The sequence below is a fragment of the Lethenteron reissneri genome, chromosome 26 (assembly GCF_015708825.2).
Source record: "Lethenteron reissneri isolate LAM-NWPU_2019-01 chromosome 26, ASM1570882v1, whole genome shotgun sequence".
Lineage (NCBI taxonomy): Eukaryota > Metazoa > Chordata > Hyperoartia > Petromyzontiformes > Petromyzontidae > Lethenteron > Lethenteron reissneri.
In genome coordinates this window covers 4,265,942-4,288,216 of record NC_083804.1, presented here as the reverse complement: position 1 = coordinate 4,288,216, position 22,275 = coordinate 4,265,942, and the positions used below count along the sequence as shown (strand labels likewise).

Genomic DNA, 22,275 nt, shown 5'->3' with positions numbered 1-22,275 from the left:
CGGGTGACGTCGATAAACGTTGTGGGCGCGTCACGTTTGGTGACAAAATAAACAGAACGGCGCTGGGAGACATTTCGCCTCCTTTTCGATTTCTTTCCCGCCACGTGAACAACAAACTTGTTCTGTACATTACTCACCGGACCTTAATTTCAGCAGCATTGCTTCGGTACAAGCGCAACTCTATGAGAACCGAATTCGGCAGACTCGCACTTGCTTTAAGGGGCCGTCCATAAATGACGTCACGCACCTAGTGGGGGGGGGGGTCAGACATGTGTGACGAGGGGGGGGCGTTTGAGAACTGTGACGTCACATCAAATTGCGCAACTTTAAATAAATATAGACAACACGTTCTACTTAATTAAATTTACTTTTTAATAAATGTTTTCTCCTACAACATCAGAGTGCAGCGCCACATTAAATACGCACTACAATGACAATAGTTGGTGACGTCATCGCATCGTTGTTTTTTTCACGTTGACATGACGTCACAAATAAAAACCTCCCAAACCGGCCCGCCCACGACGTACTATCTAAGAAATTGCGTCACCGCGAATCCAGTGACGTCATCGCGCGGTGGTGGACGTCACGAGGAGGCTGGCAAGATGATGGCGACCTTAGCGGTAGAGCCGCTGCGGCTGGATCGCGGTACGGAGCCTCAGATTCTGCGGCGGCGGCGGCGGCGGCAACGGCGGCCGCGGGCACGGCGACGGGGCGAGCGCGGGCGCGGCAGAGGGCTAGAGCCGGGGCTAGGGGGACGAGAGCGGGGGATACGGTCCCGTTACCAGGCACGCTCACCACCATGACGGGTCTTATATCCCACTCTCCCCCCCCACCCCTCATCCCCTACTCCTCATCCCCCACTCTCCCCCACCCCTCATCCCCCACCCCTCATCCCCCACTCCCCCCACCCCTCATCCCCCACCCCTCATCCCCCACTCTCCCCACCCCTCATCCCCCACCCCTCATCCCCCACTCTCCCCCACCCCTCATCCTCCCCCCACCCCTCATCCCCCACTCTCCCCACCCCTCACCCCCCCCACCCCTCATCCCCCACTCCCCCCACCCCTCATCCCCCACTCACCCCACCCCTCATCACCCACTCTCCCCCCCCACCCCTCATCCCCTACTCCTCATCCCCCACTCCTCATCCCCCACTCCCCCCACCCCTCATCCCCCACTCATCCCCCACCCCTCATCCCCCACTCCCCCCACCCCTCATCCCCCACCCCTCATCCCCCACCCCTCATCCCCCACTCCCCCCACCCCTCATCCCCCACCCCTCATCCCCCACTCCTCATCCCCCACTCTCCCCACCCCTCATCCTCCCCCCACCCCTCATCCCCCACCCCTCATCCCCCACTCTACCCACCCCTCACCCCCCCCACCCCTCACCCCCCACTCCCCCACCCCTCAACCCCCACTCTCCACACCCCTCATCCCCCACTCCCCCCACCCCTCATCACCCACTCTCCCCCCCCCACCCCTCATCCCCCACTCATCTCCCACTCTCCCCACCCCTCATCCCCCACTCTCCCCACCCCTCATCCCCCACTCTCCCCCACCCCTCATCCCCCACTCTCCCCACCCTCATCCCCCACTCTCCCCCACCATCATCTCCCACTCTCCCCACCCCTCATCCCCCACTCTCCCCCACCATCATCTCCCACTCTCCCCACCCCTCATCTCCCACTCTCCCCACCCTCATCTCCCACTCTCCCCACCCTCATCCCCCACTCTCCCCCACCATCATCTCCCACTCTCCCCACCCCTCATCTCCCACTCTCCCCACCCTCATCTCCCACTCTCCCCACCCTCATCTCCCACTCTCCCCACCTTCATCCACTAACCCCACCTCATCCTCGCCCATCTTATTTCCTACTTCACCCCGCTCATAATCCTTCAACCCTCACCACCATGAAGCCCCCCCCCACTACCCGACTCACCCCCTCATCCTCCACTTTAACCCCGTCCCTCAGCCTCCCCTACTCACCTCATCCCCCCCCCCCCCCCTTTACCCTGCCCTCACTCCCCACTCATCAGCCTTCCCTTAGAAACTCATCACCCTTCTCATCCTCCTTCGTTCAACCCTCACCCCCACCCCCCGCAACCCAAATCACACTCCGTGCACTCATGAACCTGGCTCACAAGTCACTCGTGGGAGCCAAGGGTCTCACGCGGGTCCCCCTGCTGTGTGCACCATCCTCGCTGTCGCAGCCAAAACATTGCAGCCAGCATCATCAGCAACACCCGTGGGGCGAGACGTACACCCAGCACCAGGGCTCGCTCAACCAGGAAACCTCAGCAAGCCCGCTTCTGGCTCTGACACTAGCATAGCCCGGTTCGGTGGTGACGGTGACGTGGATAATCAAATTGCTGCTGTCTTGTTGTTGCCGCTGCTACGGCTGTTGTCATTGTCACTGTCTCTTCCCATTAACCTCCCACACCCCCATGCCTCGCGCGCTGTCGACACAGACGTAGCCCGTGCCATTGAGCTCCTGGAGCGACTCCAGCGCAGCGGGGAGGTGCCCGCGCACAAGATCCTGGCGCTGCAGAAGGTGCTGCAGAGCGACTTCTGCACGGCCGTGCGAGAGGTGGGTTTCTAAAGACTCCTCGTGGCCACCCTCCACGGTGGAGATTCCCCGTGGTCATCCACCATCGTACAGAACCCGCGGCGTGCCACGGTGGCGAGGTGTTAAGGTTTAGAAAAGGAAACGAAAAGGATTAGGCAAGGGATAAGATTTGGGCACTGGGTTTTGTTCATGTTTAGGGTTAAGCATTTATGGATTTCGGTTAGGAATAGGCAATATGCAAGGACAGGGATACGTTTGGCAAGTTGGTTAGAGTTACGCAATAACAGAGCTAAGATAGGGTTAGGTAAGACTTAGGATTGTGCCATGGTAATGCAAAGTCAGGGTTAGGGTGAGGCAAGGGTAACATTCAGGGCTACAGTTAAGAGTTATAGCATTAGAATTAAGGTTATGGTTGCCCGAAGGTTAGACTCAGGCTAACACAATGTTTGGTTTATGGTTGTACACCCTTCGGTGCGGTGTTGTGCGATAATCATATTGCTCCTCCATGTTGTCTGCCGCAGGTTTATGAGTACATTTATGAGACCCTGGACATCACGGGCAACCAGGAGATGAGGGCTCTCGCCACCGCCAAGGTACATCCACCCTCTCCACCTTAATCTGTCCGGGTGTCTTCTTCATTGGTTATGGAATGATGGAGGGATGTGCCCAGCCGATGCAGGGTTCTGCCTCGTCCTCTCCAGCCATCTACGAGCACCGTGCGTGGCAGCCTGTCCGTAATATTCAGAACTTGGGGGACGGGATTAGTGGATCACGAAAAGATTGTACCGTGTGGTGACACTTCCAACACGCTGGGCGGCGAGAATTCCAGGAGGTGGAAGTACAGCAATTGGGATTGTAAAGCCCCTGTGTGGATATTTGAGTGTTAATCCCCCAGTATGCGTGTTCCCTCACGTGTAAAAAAAAACACGAATTCAGATTAAATTGTCCCAAACACTCCAATTCAGGACCCTTCCTGAAAGGAGTCTTAAGGCTATATTAAGATTGGATCAAATATGTTTGTTATTTCTACCGACCACCAACATCATCAGCATTAACAGATACTTCTGTGTTGTGAATTGAAGAATACAGATTGGCCTTTGTAAATGTAGTTTTAAATGTTAAAACATTGATTTCAGAGGCAATCTTACCAGTTATTCTTTTCACGTTTATTTTTTACAACTTACTTTGTTATTTTTCCCATTCCATCTGTCTGACCATCCATATTCCCTTCTATTTGGCCAGTTCATTGCCCACCCATCCAAACCGCTGTACATCGACGTGTACATTGCCCATAAGTTTATACATCTCTCCATCATTCCATAAGTGTCCATCAATTAATTTGTTCACATACCATCTTGCCATTTCACCATTTATCCTTCCATCTTGACTTCCATCTGTCCACCGTTCCCCAAAGCCCCTGCGTACTTTTGATTCGTTCCCATGTCTCCGCGCCCTGCCTGTCGCTGCATCCGCTCTGCACAGGCGACGGTGGCGGCGTTTGCTGCGAGCGACGGCCACGCGCATCCCCGCGTGGTCGAGCTGCCCAAGACCGACGAGGGCCTGGGCTTCAACGTGATGGGCGGCAAGGAGCAGAACTCACCCATCTACATCTCCCGCATCATCCCCGGTGGCGTGGCCGACCGGCAGGGCGGGCTCAAGCGCGGCGACCAGCTGCTGTCCGTCAACGGCGTGGTGAGCAACGTTGTCTCGCCCCAGCCAACCCACACACCTCACTCGCATCTTTCACTCACGTCCCTTGCCCGCTAAGGCAAAGACACCCCGGATCGCGTTGTCAGATTGCTGGAGCAAGTGCTGCAACGCCGTCTCGCCCAGCTACCCGCATCCCTCACCCTCATTTCTCACCGACATCCCTCACCAGCATCCCTCACCCGCTAAGGCAAAGATACCCCGGATAGTGTTAGCAGACTGTCGGGGCAAGTGCTGCAACACCGTCTCGCCCAGTCACCCACATCCCTCACCGGCATCCGTCACCCGCATCCCTCACCCGCTAAGATAAAAATACCCCAGATAACCTGAGCAGACTGTTGTGGCAAGTGTCTCTTCCGACGTCCGTAACGGCGCCTCGCGCGCGTCTCTCCCGGCATCTGTCACGGCGCCGCAGAGTGTGGAGGGCGAGCACCACGAGCGTGCCGTGGAGCTGCTGAAGCAGGCGCAGGGCTCGGTGAAGCTGGTCGTGCGCTACACGCCCAAGGTGCTCGAGGAGATGGAGGCTCGCTTCGAGAAAATGCGCACGGCCAAGCGGCGCCAACAGAGCACGAGCTCCTAGCCGGGCACTGCCCAGCCCGCGGGCGAGCATACCACGCGCGCATGTGCATAAGTGGGTCCGAGTGAGTGAGTGCGTGCGTGTGTAGTTGCGTGAAAGTTTGCGCGCGCACGTGTGTGTGTGTTTGTATGCGTGCGCGTGTGTATGCACCATGCTCCTACAGTCTGTTAAGGCTTTATGGGGCTCTTTGTGTTTGTGCACCGCGAGTGGGTGTGAGTGCATTCGTATGTCTGCGTCATATGTCCTTTCCGTCAGCTGATTGGCGACGATGGGGCTGCATGAATATCTCTTTCCCTAAACAATCCTGAACCAATCCCACTCTTTTCTCTTCTACGTCTCTTGCTTCACCATCTCTCCTCTGCTCCCGTTTCGTTCCACTTGTGTGTGTGGAATCGCTAAGTACGGGATCCTATCCCAGCTCATGTTTTGCAACGAACCCGAACCGCTGTGGTCTTTTCTCTTTCACTTCGTAGAGTGTAAAATAATTTTCAGCCGTTTTCTTATTTCTTCACGCTTAAGTCTCTGCAGTCTAGAAACTTCTCGAATCCTTCCCATCCGGTTCATCTCGGCTACTACGATATTCAGCTTACTCATCGTCCAACATTTTGCAACGTACAGTAGCAGTACTGCAACCACCATCCACTCGTATGTCTTCACCTTGGCCCTGATGTTTTCATCTCTCCAAATGTTGTTCAGTCCTCCAAAGGTTGTGGCTGTCAGACCGATCCTCCTCTTTATATATCGTTATCACATCTTTCATCCCGCGATATTAGGCCTCCGAAGTATACAAATTCATGTCCTGTTCTAATTCCCTGCCCCCAATCGATGCTTCTCAAATGGTCTTCTTTCCCATCACCATCACCTTTGCTTTGTCGGCATTGATTCTCAGTCCAAGCGATCTCTCTTCTCTCTTCACCTTGTCTGTTATTTCTTGCAGATAGTATTTTTTGTTTCTGCCACAAAATTTATGTCATCTGAAAATGTTTACTGTAATTTACATGAACGTATGTGTGTGCACGTGGGTGGGTTTGAGTGTGTATATATGAATGTGCGTGCTTGTATAAGTATGTATATGAAAGCTTGTTTGTCTGCACACAAGTGAGTGCGAGTGCTCTCGTGTGTGTGTGTCCATGTACGTGCGTATCCAGGAGTGAGCGTGTGTGCACATATATAAGTGCACATGTATGTGTGTAGGTGTGTCTGAGTTTGTGTCCTTGAATGAGTTGGTGCTCATAAATACGTGTGTGAATGTACGTGTGTGTGTGTACACGTGGTATAATTGCGTGACTGGATGCGTACGCGTGTGCGTATTTATGTGCGTATGTTGATGCACGTGCATGAACACTTGCACATGTGCACACGCGTGCATGCACATGTGCTTTCACTTATGCACACATCCAGTCACATGTACACGCATATTTGCGCGCACGTACACATTCATACAATTGCATATGTACACACATGCATGCATGTACCTGGTCATGCATGAGCACGGGCGCGCGCATGAGTACGCATACTTTCGTGCGCCCATGTGCACTTGTATGAATGTGTACGTGCGCGCAAACATGCGCGCGTGACCGATCTGCAGTCGGTGAGAATCCAATGCCATCAAATGTGAGCTTAGCTTTTCAAATACTCCTGAATCTGAACCCCGATCCGATTGGGGTCGGATTGGGGTCATCATTGTTACTATCACGATGATGTGGGTGCACGGGGTCACAGGAGAGAAAACTCGCAGATAAGACTGGGGATGGTCTAAAGCAGCACTCTCAACTCTCGAGCCCTTATGACCCCCGCCCGCCACCACTACAGTCCATCTTTTTGTAATTACTAATCTTTCTACGCATATGCAAATGAACACCACTGCATCCACATGATGGTTGGCAGTCATGGAAATCCGTACCGTGGGGCAGCGGTCACGAGGACTAGAGAATCGCTGGGCCTTGTTCAGTTGCATCGAAATGATTCCGGAAGCTTTTAGGGACCAGAGTTGATGTTCACTTTGCCTCGGTCCCTAAAAGTTATGGGGTGGGAAAAGTTCGAACCTTTGGGAGATCCACGGTGGCGAGATGTTAATTACCTCGCCTGAGGTCGTGGGTTCGATCCCGACCCTTGATGCCTGCTGTATATTTGGAGTTTTGCATGTCTCTCTCCCTGTGGTTTGCGTGGGATTTTCTCCAGTTTCTTACCCCCACATTTAGAATCAACATGCGTTCAAAGTATTTGGCTGCTATAAATGTCCACACGATTCGACACTTTGTTGAGCTATCATTTGTGACCAGGTCACTTCTGAAAAAGAGCTATATAGCTCAGTGGGCCTTACCTGGTAAAATAAAAAATGGTTTAGTTTATATCCACAGGCTTAGTAAGAAAACGTACATCCCGTGGCCCCACGCAAATAAAAGGATTTTGTGGAAAGACGGAAATATGACTAATGCCGTGTTTAACAAGCAATTTCACATGAAGTAGAATTATCGATTAACTGCACTAATTTGGTGGGGCTGGAAGGATAACCCCGCTACCAAATAAGCAATATCTGTGGTTAATCGGACACTAATAGGAAAGTGTTTGGGGTTTTCTGGGGAGGGTGCTCGAGCAAATAGGGAAGGGGGATAGTCTTCGGTGACTAGGAAGAGTGCACAATATCCGTGTTCTGTATTAGAGTATTATTATTGTGAAATCATCTGACCACATGGCATAGTGGTTAGAGCATTAATTAACCACACAATGAGAAGGTTGCAGATTCAAATTCCACCTGGGGGGGGTCAGCTTGACCCATCGCAAACTTTCCCAGGCCGAGACAGGTGAGTTCTAAATTTCGATTTAAAACTTTCGTGACTGCAGGGATTCATCTTCTTGCTTCTTTCGGTAAAGTCACGTAGAAGGGAAATAATAAAATAGTAAAATAATAATAAAATAATAAATGTGTTGCAATCGAAACGTCGTGAGAATTTTAATGTTTTATTTTGATTATTTCCCTTCTACGTGACTTTACCAAATAGGTGCGTACCACTTTTGTAAGTAGTTGCTCACCAGGCTACTAGGAGATACCAGCTTCCGTTCTATCACATGTGGAATCCCTGCTGGCTCAGGTTTGCCAACAGATCGAGTCACTGTTCCAATGCTCTCTTGGCCAATGAAATGTATTTGACTTGAAGGTGGTAGAATTCTGGAAAAACCAAGACCTCCCTACTCAAACTAGCAACCTTCTGTTCTCGTCTCACTTGGCAGGCCCAATCTAGCAGTGGAATTTCCACATTCCCTTGGTGGGGGCCATTCTATAAAATAGGGAAACCACCAATACTGTACATGAATATCATTTATTTATCCAGAAAATCCTCACTGAGTCTGAATACTCTTCAACAGGAGAGTTATAGGATGTCTTTAATTTATATCTTGCATAATCGATTGACGTGGTAATAGCTGTCCCTTTGTAACCGCGATTACCCGGAATGCATCTCAGTTAAATACACGGCGGTGGCAGACGCCAGCAATCTCTTTACTATTAATGTAAGGTTGGTGGATCGTGCACAGATCATCTTCTAGGCGAGACTCTCAACCTGCAGGACTACCCGATGGTGCCTGTAGAATATCGGAGGCAGTATAGAAAATAGGTTGTGGAACCTATCTTCACAGGAGATTATTGTTGAGTCTCTTCCTCTCATAGGTCTCTGTGCTCCTTTAGAGGCACTCCGGTGTCTTCACACATGAAACAAAATGATTCTCAACGAGGAACTGGCCGTACAGCCCAAGCAGGTTACTTGTATTGGAGCCTTCAGGCTCAGTGAGATTTCAATGGATATAAGACGTTTTAACTGACAGTATTTCGCTATAAGTGAACGTGGCACATTGGAGAAATATCGTGGGAGGATAGAGGAAGTAACCTGGAAATGCGGTGTAGAGAATGTTGTGTAAATGAGCTTGTGATGGGTGGGACACGTGTGCAGGAAGGAAGAGGGCATGTTAACGCGACAGGCATTGGAGTGGCGCGCAGAGTTCGGTGACCAAGCGCAAGACCTGGAGGCAGATGGTGGGAGACTGAGAGCAGACCTAGGAGGTCGGGCATTGACTGCGTTAAGAGCTGCGGGCGGCAACGGCGAGGTGTGGTAGCATCTTCAGCATTTGGGGCGTGATGGCCCCTTGCTCTCGCCGTACGAAAGCAATCGGTGTCTCGGCTTCTAAACGAATTGACCACTCTGCTGGCCGTCATCCCAAAAGCCCCTGCTTACCGTAGGTGGGCAACGAAAAACTAAACAGTGGGCCCACATTTCTCTCCAAACAGAATCCCAAATAACGATCGCACACACGCCTCAAAGTCTTCACACTCATTTTCAAAAGGGTCCTGCTTGGGATGTTTGGCCAATTCTTGACCAGAATTAAACCAATGCATACGAGTGGCTAACACTTTGAAAAGATCTGTCTCAATCTGCTGTTCCGCAACCTACTTTCTCTACTACTCCACCACGTCGGTCACCGCCTGGTTCCCATGGTCCTTGTTGCTGGAGCATGCGATTCAAGATGCCCATCCATATGTGATCCACCAACCAAACCTCCCGTGTCGCTGGGTCAAAGTGCACACCACCACCACATATATTCTACTAAAGTCTGCCAACACGTTGAGTGACGCGATATTGTGTTTTACAAAGCGAAGAGTACAAAGGGAGAAACTCGTGCCTGGTTCGTGCCATGTTCACTTTCTGCCGTCGCACACTCAACCCGCGGCCTCTGGGTATCGGGGCAAGATTAATGAATGCGTCACCTCGTGTTGGTCAAGAGTAATTATGCGCAACTACCTGCCGCTTAACAAATGATCCCAATGTGAATGCGAGGGCTGATCGAACACTCGTGGGTCACGTGACCAAAGTTGACCAATCGGAGGAAGATCGCTGCGTGTTTTAACAAAGTGTCTCCCTAGTCAAATTATATTTAGGCATTGTTCTTACCCCATTGACGACCCTGCATCAGTGGCGAAAATTCCACATTTTTACGGCATATTATTACCCGAACATACGTGTCCCAACTGGTGCTGATCAGCCCAGCCTGATTTACAATCATAAGGTTGTGAGTTCAAAGCTCCTTTAGGGGTCAGCCCTGCCTGTCATCCTTTTGAAGTCGATACAATGAGCGAACCGCTTTGTGTAACGTCACCAGCAGCGGTCGTCTTCTCAAAGAGACTGGCCCCGAACGGCAATGTGAAATTTCCACCACTCGCTCGGGACAGCCAATGGGAGTGCTTCGAGCAGGAAGACACGTTGGGCCCCGTCCACGTGCTGGTAACGAGTACTCACTCTCATCCAGCTGTGAACAAAACCATCCCATTGTCCCCGTTACCACCAGAACGGAGACTCCCTGAAGCGGTGTGTTCGCTGTCAACATTTGAATCTGGCCCAGGGTTGTTGTTTTTTTTACTTCGCCCGTACAGCAAACGAGAAGTGATTTTTCTGTTTGTGTTGTTTGTTATCCTTCCCGCGCACCTCCGATGAGCACGGATGGCTACGTACGGTGCGAAGGAAGTTTAACATACAGCCAGCGTAGAGTTAATTATATACTACAGTGCTGTGCGAGTCAATGTTCATGTGCTGGTGCGTATTGTTACACCAGGAAACCCTCACTTGCTCTCAAGACCCTTTGTTTTTTTAAACGAGAATCCTCCCATTTGCCCTGCATTGGGATATTTGGCCATTTCTCTACCCAAAATGCAGCTTGGCAAGAAATACTTTTTTTTAGTTTTAAACAATATAGAGGTACATACGAAGGTGTTAATTTAGTAACCGGTGAGGTCGTGAAACGTCCTCGCGTGGCTCGAGATACATTTCCACCAGAGCGTGTCACAAGCCGACGGAGAAATCGAGCAATTTTGAAGGCCACCCACACGACGTTCTGACCCCAGTCGCCTCAACATGTAGCCCGGCTTTGAAGCGTTAACAGTGTTCCGTAGTTTACCACTTAGCAGGTTCTATTTTTGTTGTTAATTATAAGTTTTACCTTTGTGTTTACTGTGTCGGGGTAATACTGCCTTGCTTGAAGATGTGATGTGATTTGGTGAGGTGCTGCAGTTTCGGCTGTACGATGTTACATACTCTTTTTTTTTAATACCTCATTGGCGTGTTGCAGATGCATAATTTATGTCTTTCTGACCATATTTAAGAGGCGTTAGAGACTTGGATGTTTTCAGTAATAAATGTTAGTTCGTGTTCACCCTTTAATCGCCACTGCTTCACCTTTCATTGCATGTGCTGCAACCCAGTAGCAACAATGATTACACAGCCTCCTTGACTATTAGAATTTAACATTCGTGCTGGGTGTTCAACAGTGGCTGGGGGTGGAAGTGATCAGCCCCCTCCAGCCCCAACGCAACTGGACTGATGTTCAGTAGCACGAGGCAACGGTGGCATTCCAGGCTCATAATGGTCATTCCAAAGACACGTTAGCCAGATATTCCAAGATCTGGGCTTCAGGATCGTAGGCTGGGTGCCCATCTCTCAGCACACGGGGCGATTATGAAGGACAATGGTAGCGCCGAGCCAGCACCACTGTGAAACAGCGCCACTGTGAACCAGCGTGCGTCTCTTAAGAGGTTCATAATGGCCTGTCCCAAGACCCGAAGCCAGTGTTCTTCACTAACTTTCAGAGGGGGGCCCACTTTCGCCGATAAGACATTGTCAGTGTGAGGGCCGCCACACATTTGAAGCCATGAGGGTTTGGCTGCACGATAGGGGGGTTGTTTTCATAAGTTGTGTGTGGTCAGGGGCCACCAGTGGCAATGAAGACCCCTGCCCGAAGCCAACACCACTGAAACATTGGTTGCAATCCAGGATTCAGCCGTACCCCCCCCCCACCACACCCCCCACCCCCTGGTGGCCAAAGCTACGAGTTGGTGCCACCTTGGCAACCACCATGAGAGGTGTGTTTTCAACAACAGTGCAAAAGAACAAAAACACATTTAAAACGGGGGTTTAAATTTACGCTTCGATTTACGTTCCATGTTTTATTGCCATTTAATCAGAGCAGTAATATTGCAAAGAGGTACGACTGCGGAGCTGTAGTGGCTTGCATTTTGCGAAGAAGGAGCGCCCACCACAGCGTTAAATGTTCGAGACCGTGAGCGTTTCGACGATGTGATGACGGCAAGAGAAGGCGCCACATGTAGCTACTACATATGTAGTTTCATGGCTTCAACTTTTATGAAATACTGGGTGTTTAAGGTTAGCGATTTGTCGTATTATCTGGCTGTATACCAAATGAAAAAGTGCAATTACTATGCAAGTAACATTTTTTTTTATTTAGGGCCCCTTTGTTGCAGTCCCCGCACGATCTTCATCCGGCATTGATCCCCCCCCCCCCACGCTCGCTACGCTCCTGGGTCCAGGCAATGATGACGATGTCACACGCAAGGCTGTGCGGACGCAATCGCCACCCTCGCTCAGCAGTTCACCTGGTGGAAGGGGGACGGGGGGGTCATCCTTCCCTGACTCGTTACCTGGTCTCACAACCCCCCCCACCCCCCCTCTGAATACCATTCACACCTCCTAGGCAGTAAGGCACATTAGGCAGCTACTACTCCCAGGGGGCGGCTGGCGACTCCTTCCAACCCTTTGAGGTTCCGCATCCCGAGCAAGATCAGCTAGCTAGCTGCCCCCCTTCCGTCCTCATGCATGCACACACGCCTAGCAAAACAAAAGACTAAGATCCCCCGTATAGCCTTAATAGACTATGAGGGCAAGTGATATTACCGAGTACCTATTAAGGCAAACATGGCACACGTGGTACATACTGTGACTGATGCCGCCCACGGCCGCCTTTGTCTCCCCAGCGGTGACGTTTTATACGCCACGCCAGGTACTCGTGTAGGGCTGGGTCGACCTAGGGGAGCCCCAGGGACCGATGAATGTTTGCCACTGACGTTTGCCTTGAGCCGGAATCGAACTCAGGTCGCCGGGTTCGTATCACAGCGCGCTCAGCACTGCGGTCTACTACCTACTACCCACACACACCGATTCAAAGACAAAGATCCCCCGTATAGCCTTCACAGACTAGTTGGGGCAAGTGCTGTTCGCGAGCAGCACCACGCCCGCCCGACCGCCTTTGTCTCCCCAGCGGCGATGTTTACACACTGCACCAAGGTAACTCATTTGAGTCTGAGTCAACCTACGGGGAGGAGGTTTAGGACCGGGTTCAGATAATCGCCACTGGGTGTTGGCCGTGAGCGGGAATCGAACCCGGGTCGCCGGATTACACAAAGACACACGCAGACACACAACAAAGACTGTAGGGGAAAGTGCTGTTAGCGAGCACCTATGAAGGCCGGAACGGTACACGAGGGGGTGGGTGGCCAGAACCACGCCCGACCGCCTTTGTCTCCCTAGTGGCAATGCTTACACACCGCACCAGGTACTCATTTGAGGCTAAGTCGACCTAGGGGAGACCCGGGACCGGTTCAGATAATCGTCACCGGTGTTGGCCGTGAGCGGGAATCGAACCCGGGTCGCCGGGTTCATAGCGCAGCGCTAACCGCTACACTACCGCTCCCCACACACACACAGACACGCACACAGACACACACAGACACACACACAGACACACACAGACACGGGTGCACACAAACACACACAGACACACACAGACACACAGACACGGGCGCACACAGACACACACGGGCGAGGTGGCGGGACACGAGGAAGCAGAAAGGTCACCACCGCCCGCACTGTCGATATCGATTGCGGACGGCACGGCGGTAATTGCGTCCCCGAAGGCGGCGCCTCGTTACGAGCCCCGTGCGTGGAGAGGGGGGCAGAGGGGGGGGGGCTCGGGGTCCGCGAGTGGGGGGGGGGGGGCGAGGAACGACACCGAGGGTAGGGGAGCGTCAGGGAAGGGTTGAATGATGGAGGTGTGGGGTGACATATAGAGGGTGAGAGTGATGGGGTGGTGTGGGTGGAGTGATGGGGTGGCGTGGGTGGAGTGATGGGGGTGGTGTGGGTGGAGTGATGGGAGTGGTGTGGGTGGAGTGATGGGGGTGGTGTGGGTGTGAGTGATGGGGGTGGTGTGGGTGGAGTGATGGGGGTGGTGTGGGTGGAGTGATGGGGGTGGTGTGGGTGGAGTGATGGGGGTGGGGTGGGTGGAGTGATGGGAGTGGTGTGGGTGGAGTGATGGGGGTGGAGTGGGTGGAGTGATGGGGGTGGTGTGGGTGGCGTGATGGGGGTGGTGTGGGTGGAGTGATGGGGGTGGTGTGGGTGGAGTGATGGGGGTGGTGTAGGTGGAGTGATGGGGGTAGTGTGGGTGTGAGTGATGGGGGTGGTGTTGGTGGAGTGATGGGGGTGGTGTGGGTGGAGTGATGGGGGTGGTGTTGGTGGAGTAATGGGGGTGGGGTGGGTGGAGTGATGGGGGTGGTGTGGGTGGAGTGATGGGGTGGAGTGATGGGGGTGGTGTGGGTGGAGTGATGGGGTGGTGTGGGTGTGAGTTATGGGGGTGGTGTGGGTGGAGTGATGGGGGTGGTGTGGGTGGAGTGATGGGGTGGTGTGGGTGTGAGTGATGGGGGTGGTGTGGGTGGAGTGATGGGGGTGGTGTGGGTGAGGGAACGGCCTGTGTAAGTGATGGGGGTGGTGTAATGGAGTGATAGTTTGGTGTGGGTGAGAGAACGGGCTGTGTGAGTGATAGAGGAGTAGTGGTTGACAGATGAGAGGTGTGGCCACGTGGTGGAGAAAGCGTGGTGCCTGGTGTCCTTCACTGCAAGGCCCGCGGGCCACTGGCGGCCCATCGTGGCCTTTAGCGCGGCACCCACCGCGCTGCTGTCAAACCCACAATGGTTTCAAATGCGTGGCGGCCCTCACTCTGAAGTCGTATCGGCGAAAGTGGACCCCCCCCCCCCCCGTCTGAAAACAAGCGAAGAACGCTTGTGGAAGCAATGCGGATGAGGGGGTGCATAGCAAGCGGGTGAGAGAGGTGTGGGTGGGAGAGAGGGGTGAGTAAGTCGTGGGGAGTTGGGTTGAGTGATTGGGGGATGTGGGTCCGTGTATTCCTCTGCGTATGCGTGCGCAAGTGCACGCGTTACATTTTGGGGAGCGGTGGCGCAACGGTTAGCGAACCGCGCTTCGAACCCGGCGAACAGAGTTCGATTTCAGCTCACGACCTGGACCAGATATATGTTCTTCCCTTAGGTCGACCCAGCCTTAAATGAGAATCCGTTGCACTTTGTGTAAACATCAGCACTGGGGAGACAAAGACGGCCGGGCGTGGTGCGGGCCATCCTTCTCGTGTGCCGGGCCGCACCTCCGATTAGCACGGCTGGCTACGTACGGTGCGAAAGAAGTTCAACGTACACAGCTGCCCTCATCGGTGCTGCTCGCGAACGGCACTTGCCCCAGCAGCCCCCCCCCCCCCCCGCCGCTACAGCCTCCACGGGGGGCGTCGGTGTCGTCGTGCGTGCACGTGGCAGTGGTGTCAATGTTTTGGGATCTCTCGAGCAGCCGAGCACAGGGACCACTGCCGTAATTTGTGGACACGGGCAAAGCCCCCCCCACCACCACCAACCCCCCCCCCCCCCCCCTTGCAATTACAATAAATATCGACACGGCAATGCCGCCTGCAACAAGGCGAAGCGATTGCACAACGGGGACCGTATCGCCACCCCCCCCCCACCCACCCGTCATCATTAGCACGCCGCACGCAGCAGCCGCTGATCGTAAACGACTCAAGTGGCGGTCACGCCAGCCAGCCGCAGCAGCGCCCGTGCCAGGCTAGGTGCACGCGCGTTTGCGTCGTGCCGAGAAGCAGCAAAGACTCGCCGGTAACGGAGGTGGGGGGGAGGGGTCGCCATCAACCTCGGAGGGTCGTGGGTTCAGAGGCCATACCCGTCAACCCATACGGGTTAGCCGGATTCTTGTACAGGGGAATTGAGTAAAACATTGTGTGGGTTGTATTTTGGCTATTTGTTTGTGTTTCTCTCCCTTGTGATGATGGGACTTTGCAGGATGAACGTTGAGATGTATACGGGGCACGGGGTGACCAATACGATCTAAATTGGCCTTTAATACAGTGGGGCATTGATAAGGGGTTGACAGGTATGTCGTGGTGAGTGTACTAGTGGTGAGTGTACTAGTGGTGAGTGTCGTAGTGGTGAGTGTCTATGTGTTTGTTTATCTCTCCCTTGTGATGATGGGACTTTGCAGGATGAACGTTGAGATGTATACGGGGCACGGGGTGACCAATTAGGTTTTGAATTGCTCTGTAATAAGGTAGGGCACTGAAAAGGGATTGACAGCTGAGAGTCCGAGACTCGGCCGCAGTGACTGTTTTGTTATCGCTCTCTGTCTCTCTGTCTCTTTCTGTCTCTGTCTCTCTGTCTCTCTGCTCCTCTGTCTCTCTCTGTCTCTATGTCTCTCTGTCTCTCTCTGGCTGGTTGTATTGCAATTCGGTACCGAAACGTCGGGAATGTTTAGCCCGAGCGGAACAACTCGCTCGGCACAAATCGAAACACAGATCAAGAGAGCCGGTCGCTGCTCTCCGCACGGTGCCGCCACTGGCAGATCCGAGGAAGGGATCTGTGTGTGTGTGCCACCGTGCTGTTTTATCCGCCCTCTGCGCTCTGCTCAGTGTTGTGAGCATTGTTGCTCCGCTCGCCTGTGCAGTGAGCTAAAGCGTGAGTATTCCCACCTCTTCCAAGTCGATCTGGCCAGCTTGGAAGAGTAGACCAAATACCCTAGAGAGAGGGGGGGGGGTGCTCCTTAGAGCTCCCACTCGGAGAGGCTTTTTTCGACAGCAGTAGGGTGAGCGAGCAATTGCAGGGCTGCACCTTTACCTCCTTACCCCTCCCCTCCATACCCTCCCACTGCCTCGTCACCCCACCTCCCAACCCGGCCTAATTTAAACTCGGGGTGGGGTGAGATTGGGGGGGTGGGTGGTGGTGGTGGGGCTAGCGAGACTGATGTGTGACCGTAACATCGGGAGAAGTCACGGGGCTCGTCACGCGAGGCGCGCGGGGCTGGGGGTGCCGGGGACGGAGCTAATTGTCGGCTCGTGGCCCTTGTCAGGCCGTGTTGACATTTGGCGAGGCCCGTGTAATTGGGAGGCTTTGGGAGCGGGCGAGGGAGAGAGAGCTGCGCAATTTGTCTCGCTACGCCGAGGGTTGGGGGGGGGGGTGTAGGGGACCATACGGCCCGCGGGGCCAGACGCCCCCCCCCCGCACGCGCCACCCAACCGCAAGCCCCCCCCCCCTCGCTCTCCCCCTCTCGCCCCCCCCCCCTCGCCCCCCCCCCCCTTGCCTCCCCCCCAGCCGAGTTCCGAAACGGCCCGCGCAAAAAACTATCAAATTGCCCGCCACGTGGACTCATTGGGCCGCACTAATTGGGTACTGGAGGGCTGTGGACGATTCGACCTGGCGGCATCTGCGCGTCTAATATTAGCGCCGCTAATCGCTTCTTTCACTGCGAGGGCCTCTTTACACTCGGTACCGCGCGCGCGTGATGTCCGTGTTATTATTGGATAACGCTGATGCGTGGGCAAACGCGTGGTCCTGCCAAACACATTTGTAACCACCTGTTCGAGCCTCAGTAAGAGAAAGGTGCTCCGCCCCTGGACGAGAGCAGGCCAGCGTGGAAGAGTAGGCCAAATATCCTCCAGAGGCGGGTCTATAGAGCTGCCTCTGAGTGAAGTTGATGAAGGTTGGAGTATTTGGCTGCTATACATTTCCACGTGATGTCGTACTTTGTGTAGATATCATTTGTGGCCAGGTCGCTTCTATATAACTTAGTGGGCCTTGCCTGGTAGAATGAAAAGTTGAGTTTAGAAGTTTGCTTCCACCAACAGTGTCACTCTTCTTCTTGGTTCTTTCGGTAAAGTCACGTAGAAGGGAAATAATGACGTTTCGGCCACAACGCAAGCAGCCGTCCTCAGGTGAAGAACAGGTCTGTCGGAAAGACAGCGTCTGAATGACCAAGAAGACGAATCCCTGCAGTCACGACAGCTTATAATCGAAAGAGTGTCACTCTTGCAAACCGAGGTCACTCCTCTTGCAAATGAAACTCCGGAGTTTTTACCTGCTGAAACAAAATCAACTTGACCTGACTAACAGTGGCATTAGGCAAGCGCGGAGTGCAAGCAGGGGAAGAGATATTTCCGTTGCAGAATTTTCATACATAATTGATGAACTCACTCATTTAGCGGCGCGTTACTCTGAGCAGGAGTATACGTTTCCGCCACCATCACCTCCTCCGAAATAAATAAAACTACATCGCCTTGCGCGCCAACTGACTGCCATGCCCACGACGCTAATTGTGGACGCCGCGTGGCACCACCCAGGCCGCTCGTCCCAGGCACGAGGGGTCCCGCTTGTTATTGGGCATGCGCATCCACCTCCAACTGCTCGCATTGCCTGTCTCATCCAGCTGAAGACGGATGAGTGGCGCGAGTGGATATGGGGGGGGGGGGGGGGCGCGGAAGACGAGGAGGCGGCGGCTCAGCAAATCGCGAAGCTCAGCAATGGGTAACACTCCAGATCCATGTCACGCAAGGCCCTCAACATCTCCACAAGCCCCATACTCTCAGTCAACCACAGCCCCCGTCAACGCCAACGTCAGCTGTCTCATTACACGCGACCAGCTCTCATCTCCGTCTCATTCACTCATTCGCGCAGTGACTCAGCTACTCACTCACTCACTCAGCCAGTCACGCTCACAGCTAACGAGCGACTGGGTGATGCTGCTGCTGCTGCTCGTGCTCGTGGTGGTGGTGGTAGTGGCTGTGTTACGCCAGGGTGGGTGTGCAGCCTCAATTTAGTCCAAGCAGTCAATTGCACGCGAAGGGAAAGCAACTGTGTCCTGTCCCAGGGGATGTGCATGACTGGTTACGTCGAGACACGATGTGGCTATCCCTGCCCAAATGAGCGCTGGTTCGCGTGGCAGTCGTCTTCCGAGTTGGCAGCGGACATTGCACATTCCCATGGCCTCGGCCGCCGTGTCCCCGTCGAACGACCGCTGCTCACTTGACGCAGTGGTGCGAGATTCCACAAGTCCACGGTCAGATGAAGATTACGACGACAACGACGACGATGATGATAATTGACGGTTCGCGCTGTCGACATCTGACCGATATTGTGAATCGGTTGCTCCGAGCGTGACGCAGCGCTGCCCTCTTCGTGAAGGCGTTCAGAGCACAGGGAAGAGCGTGACGTGAGCCAGGGTCCTTCGATGCGTGGGTAGTGGGTGTGGGTTTGTCGATGTGTTTTTTTGTTTTTTTGGTAAACAAGTACAAGTATTATAATGGAACGGGACAATCGCGTGAAGTCGCTTTCAGATGTCGCCGTTGTTTGGTGGCGTTGCGTGCCCCGGTGTAAGGGACACGATGGGTGGGGCTGTGGCCGTTATGGGCTTTATCTGGTAAGATTTTAAAAAAAGTTTAGTTTTATTTGTTTTTTTTTAAATAGATTTGTTTACCTTTCCTTATACTTTGCACTCCTATCGTTTTTTTATTGTTTCTTGTTCTAACGTTCTGACCCGCCCCTATTGGACATGTGTGAAAAAGAGCTTTATAGCTAATCGGATTCCTACCAGTATAAATAAACATTCTGATTCAGAATTCCCTCCCACCCCCTCCCTCCCTCCCTCCTCCTCGTGGCCCCACTCCTTGGGCCCCTCCAGCTTCAACTTTTGGGGCCCCAACGCAGTTACACCGCCTGCACACTCGATAGCTACGCGACTGCCGAGGTTGCTCCCACGTGGGTTGTTAGATGCCAGTTGAGACGAAGCTGGTGGCTGGGATATTCTTCGGGTCTTTCGATAAAGTCACGTTGATAAGTTCAAAGAAAATAGCAAAAAACTACTACGTTTCGATCGCAACCACAAGCGGTCGTGATCAGTTGTTTTCTTTGAGCTTATCTACGTGACTTCACCGAAAGACCCAAAGAATATGAATTACTGCAGTCACGAAAGCTTTAAGTCAAGATTTTACTGGTGGCTGGTGTTCGTATAAATTAAATATGTGTGAGGCTAAAGCTCCAGTGTGGATGTCTGGATTTAAATAAAAATAAAAGTATCAAAATAAGATACTGTATGGGCAAACATGGGTTTGTAAACATGGGGTGGAGTGATGGCGCTTCAATTCCCAGTCACGGCTAACGTCAGTGACAAGTGACAAACGAACCAGTCCCAGACAGTTCGTCACTCCTACCCCGCGCCCAATCAACAACCCGTATTGACCAGCGTGGTGAAGTATGGTTATCATGACCCATCACCATATCACCACTCTGTCTCTTTGATCATGTCACCATCCATACCTGATGCACACCATCCAATCCCCACGTAACATTCCACAACATGCACACATGTACTCTCTCTCTTGCTGATCCCATAGCCACTCTGACTAATCATCACATCACTCCATTACCCCATCACCACCACTCCGCAGTGATCCCATCACCACGCTACCACTCTACCCAATTAGCCTTTCTAACACCATCACCATCCTCACCCATCATTGCGACAATACTCGACACGCTCCCTCTACTGCCATCACGACCCCGACCTCTCGCGCCATCACCCCATCGCCAGTCCACACACCCCCCTCACTTATCCCATCTTCCCATTCTGTTCCTATAATCCCATCACCATCGTCTCCCATCGCCACTCGGCTCTCTCTCTCTCTCTCCCTCTCTCCACCCGCCTCTCTCCTCTTCACAACAGAGAGAGAAAGACTCGTAGCTCTCATGCTAATTAACTGTTTGGATTTTAATCCTAATTGCTTCCCCAGTGTTCACCTTCAGTTTGCATTCCCACCTGCAAACACACACACACAAGACAAAGACCTCCCGTATAGCCTGTAACAGACTGTTGGGGCAAGTGCTGGTAGCGAGAACCTACGACGGTCAGAACGGCACACAACGAGGGGGTTTGTGGTCAGCTCCACGCCCGGCCGCCTTTGTCTCCCCAGTGGCGATGTTTACACACCGCACCAGGTAACTCATTTGAGGTTGAGTCGACCTAGGGGAGGCCCAGGACCGGTTCAGATAATCGTCACTGGTGTTGGCTAGCCACTATGCCACTGCTTCCCACACACACGCACGCACGCACAAAGACAGACCCCCTATTTAGCCTCATGTTTGAATTTATGAGTTGAATATGAGCACAGTAGTTTATTCCGTTTAACCAGGGTGTGAACTCAAGACAGCAGGATGAGTCTCATTTGCAAGAATAACCTGGAGGCATTCGTCCGCCAGCAGGGGGACGATGAGTGCTCTGTTAACATCCCACAACGAGGAGTTTGCTGGTCGTTTTCAAATTTGACCAAATTTGGGGAACCGCGAGTAGCACCGCTCCGTCAAATTTCCAAACGGATTCTCTTCGTTTCACGGCGGTGAAGTCGACAGCACAATTGGGATACAACTGTGGATTTACTATTTTGAATCACACACAATGGTAGCGAATTATGTTGATCAACCCCCGAGGGATGATGATGATGACGGGTTGATCCCAAACCACGGCAGGGATTTAAAACGTGCAACCTTCTACCCGTGAAGTTAATTTTAATTAACACTGAACTAAGCTCGTGCCCGAGGGCTCAGGGGTACAGGTATCTGTGACGTTTCGTGGCCAAATCCCATTTGGCGGAGCCAGGAGACTGGACCCACACACTCGCGGTTCTTTCAGAAATTGCAAAAAAAAACACTGCGAGTGGCCACGTGGAATGTTCGAACGCTCAGTGACACACCTCATGCGTACATACATACAAACACACACACACACATACCTACATATGTTCCACTCGTATATTGGACTATATGGGTATGCGCGTGTGCACCACTGGCCAACGAAGAAGTAGCAGCAACAGCGTCTTCATCAAATAAGTTTCACACAAGAGGGCCGCCCGTCCTATAGGCGGGTTGACGTGTCACTCACGCGAGATCTGACTCCCTCTCCAGCCACTCGCCGTCATGTCTCTGAATCTTGAGAGTCAAGAAGCGTGCATCTGCCAAAGGGTGTGTAGACTACACTTGTGCTTACCGCAGACTCACACGGTGGAGAGATGTTAACTACCTCGCCTGGTGTACAGGAGGTTCGTGGGTTCGATCACGACCCTGACGCCTGCTGCTGTATATTTGGAGTTTGCGTGTCTATCTTCCTGTGGCCGCGTGGATTTTTCACCGGGTCCTCCGATTTTTCCCTCCACATTTAAAATCAGCACGTGTTTAGAGAATTCGGATGCTTTAAATGTCCACGTGATAAGCCACTTCGTTGAGCTATCATTTGTGGCCAGGTCGCTTCTGAAAAAGAGCTATGTAGCTCAGTGGGCCTTACCTGGTAAAATAAAAAAATCCATAATAGAGGTTTTTTTTGGGTTAGATCACGTAAATATATAAATGCGTAGTTAAAACCCGCCACCACTCGACACAGCCAACTAGTAAGGGTTGTCACGTAAACAGAACGTGGCCAATTC

General features: G+C 52.9%; 1 protein-coding gene across 3 annotated transcripts; it reads left to right on the top strand.

Moving 5' to 3' along the window:
• Nucleotides 1-278: 278 nt before the first annotated feature.
• LOC133347521 (protein lin-7 homolog C-like) lies at nucleotides 279-11,060 on the top strand. Of its 3 annotated transcripts, none has more exons than XM_061559850.1 (6): nucleotides 279-645; nucleotides 2,473-2,591; nucleotides 3,092-3,163; nucleotides 4,053-4,262; nucleotides 4,693-4,879; nucleotides 8,802-11,060. In XM_061559850.1, the coding sequence occupies exons 1-5, from the start codon at nucleotides 480-482 to the stop codon at nucleotides 4,855-4,857; spliced, it is 732 nt and encodes a 243-aa protein (XP_061415834.1). In that variant the 5' UTR covers nucleotides 279-479; the 3' UTR covers nucleotides 4,858-4,879; nucleotides 8,802-11,060. The 3 variants fall into 3 exon arrangements, 2 of the variants coding, with proteins under 2 accessions (XP_061415834.1, XP_061415835.1); XR_009755725.1 differs by having other exon boundaries at nucleotides 280-645; nucleotides 4,693-4,908; XM_061559851.1 differs by having other exon boundaries at nucleotides 280-645; nucleotides 4,693-4,782.
• The last annotated feature ends 11,215 nt before the right edge of the window (nucleotides 11,061-22,275 follow it).

What these genes read in the sequence shown, in the direction of transcription:
- LOC133347521 (XM_061559850.1), top strand. Translation starts at nt 480, where the DNA reads ATGACGTCACAAATAAAAACCTCCCAAACCGGCCCGCCCACGACGTAC. An exon ending in TCTGCACGGCCGTGCGAGAG is followed by an intron (nt 2,592 to 3,091) that starts GTGGGTTTCTAA and finishes TGTCTGCCGCAG; the next exon opens with GTTTATGAGTACATTTATGA. An exon ending in GGGCTCTCGCCACCGCCAAG is followed by an intron (nt 3,164 to 4,052) that starts GTACATCCACCC and finishes CGCTCTGCACAG; the next exon opens with GCGACGGTGGCGGCGTTTGC.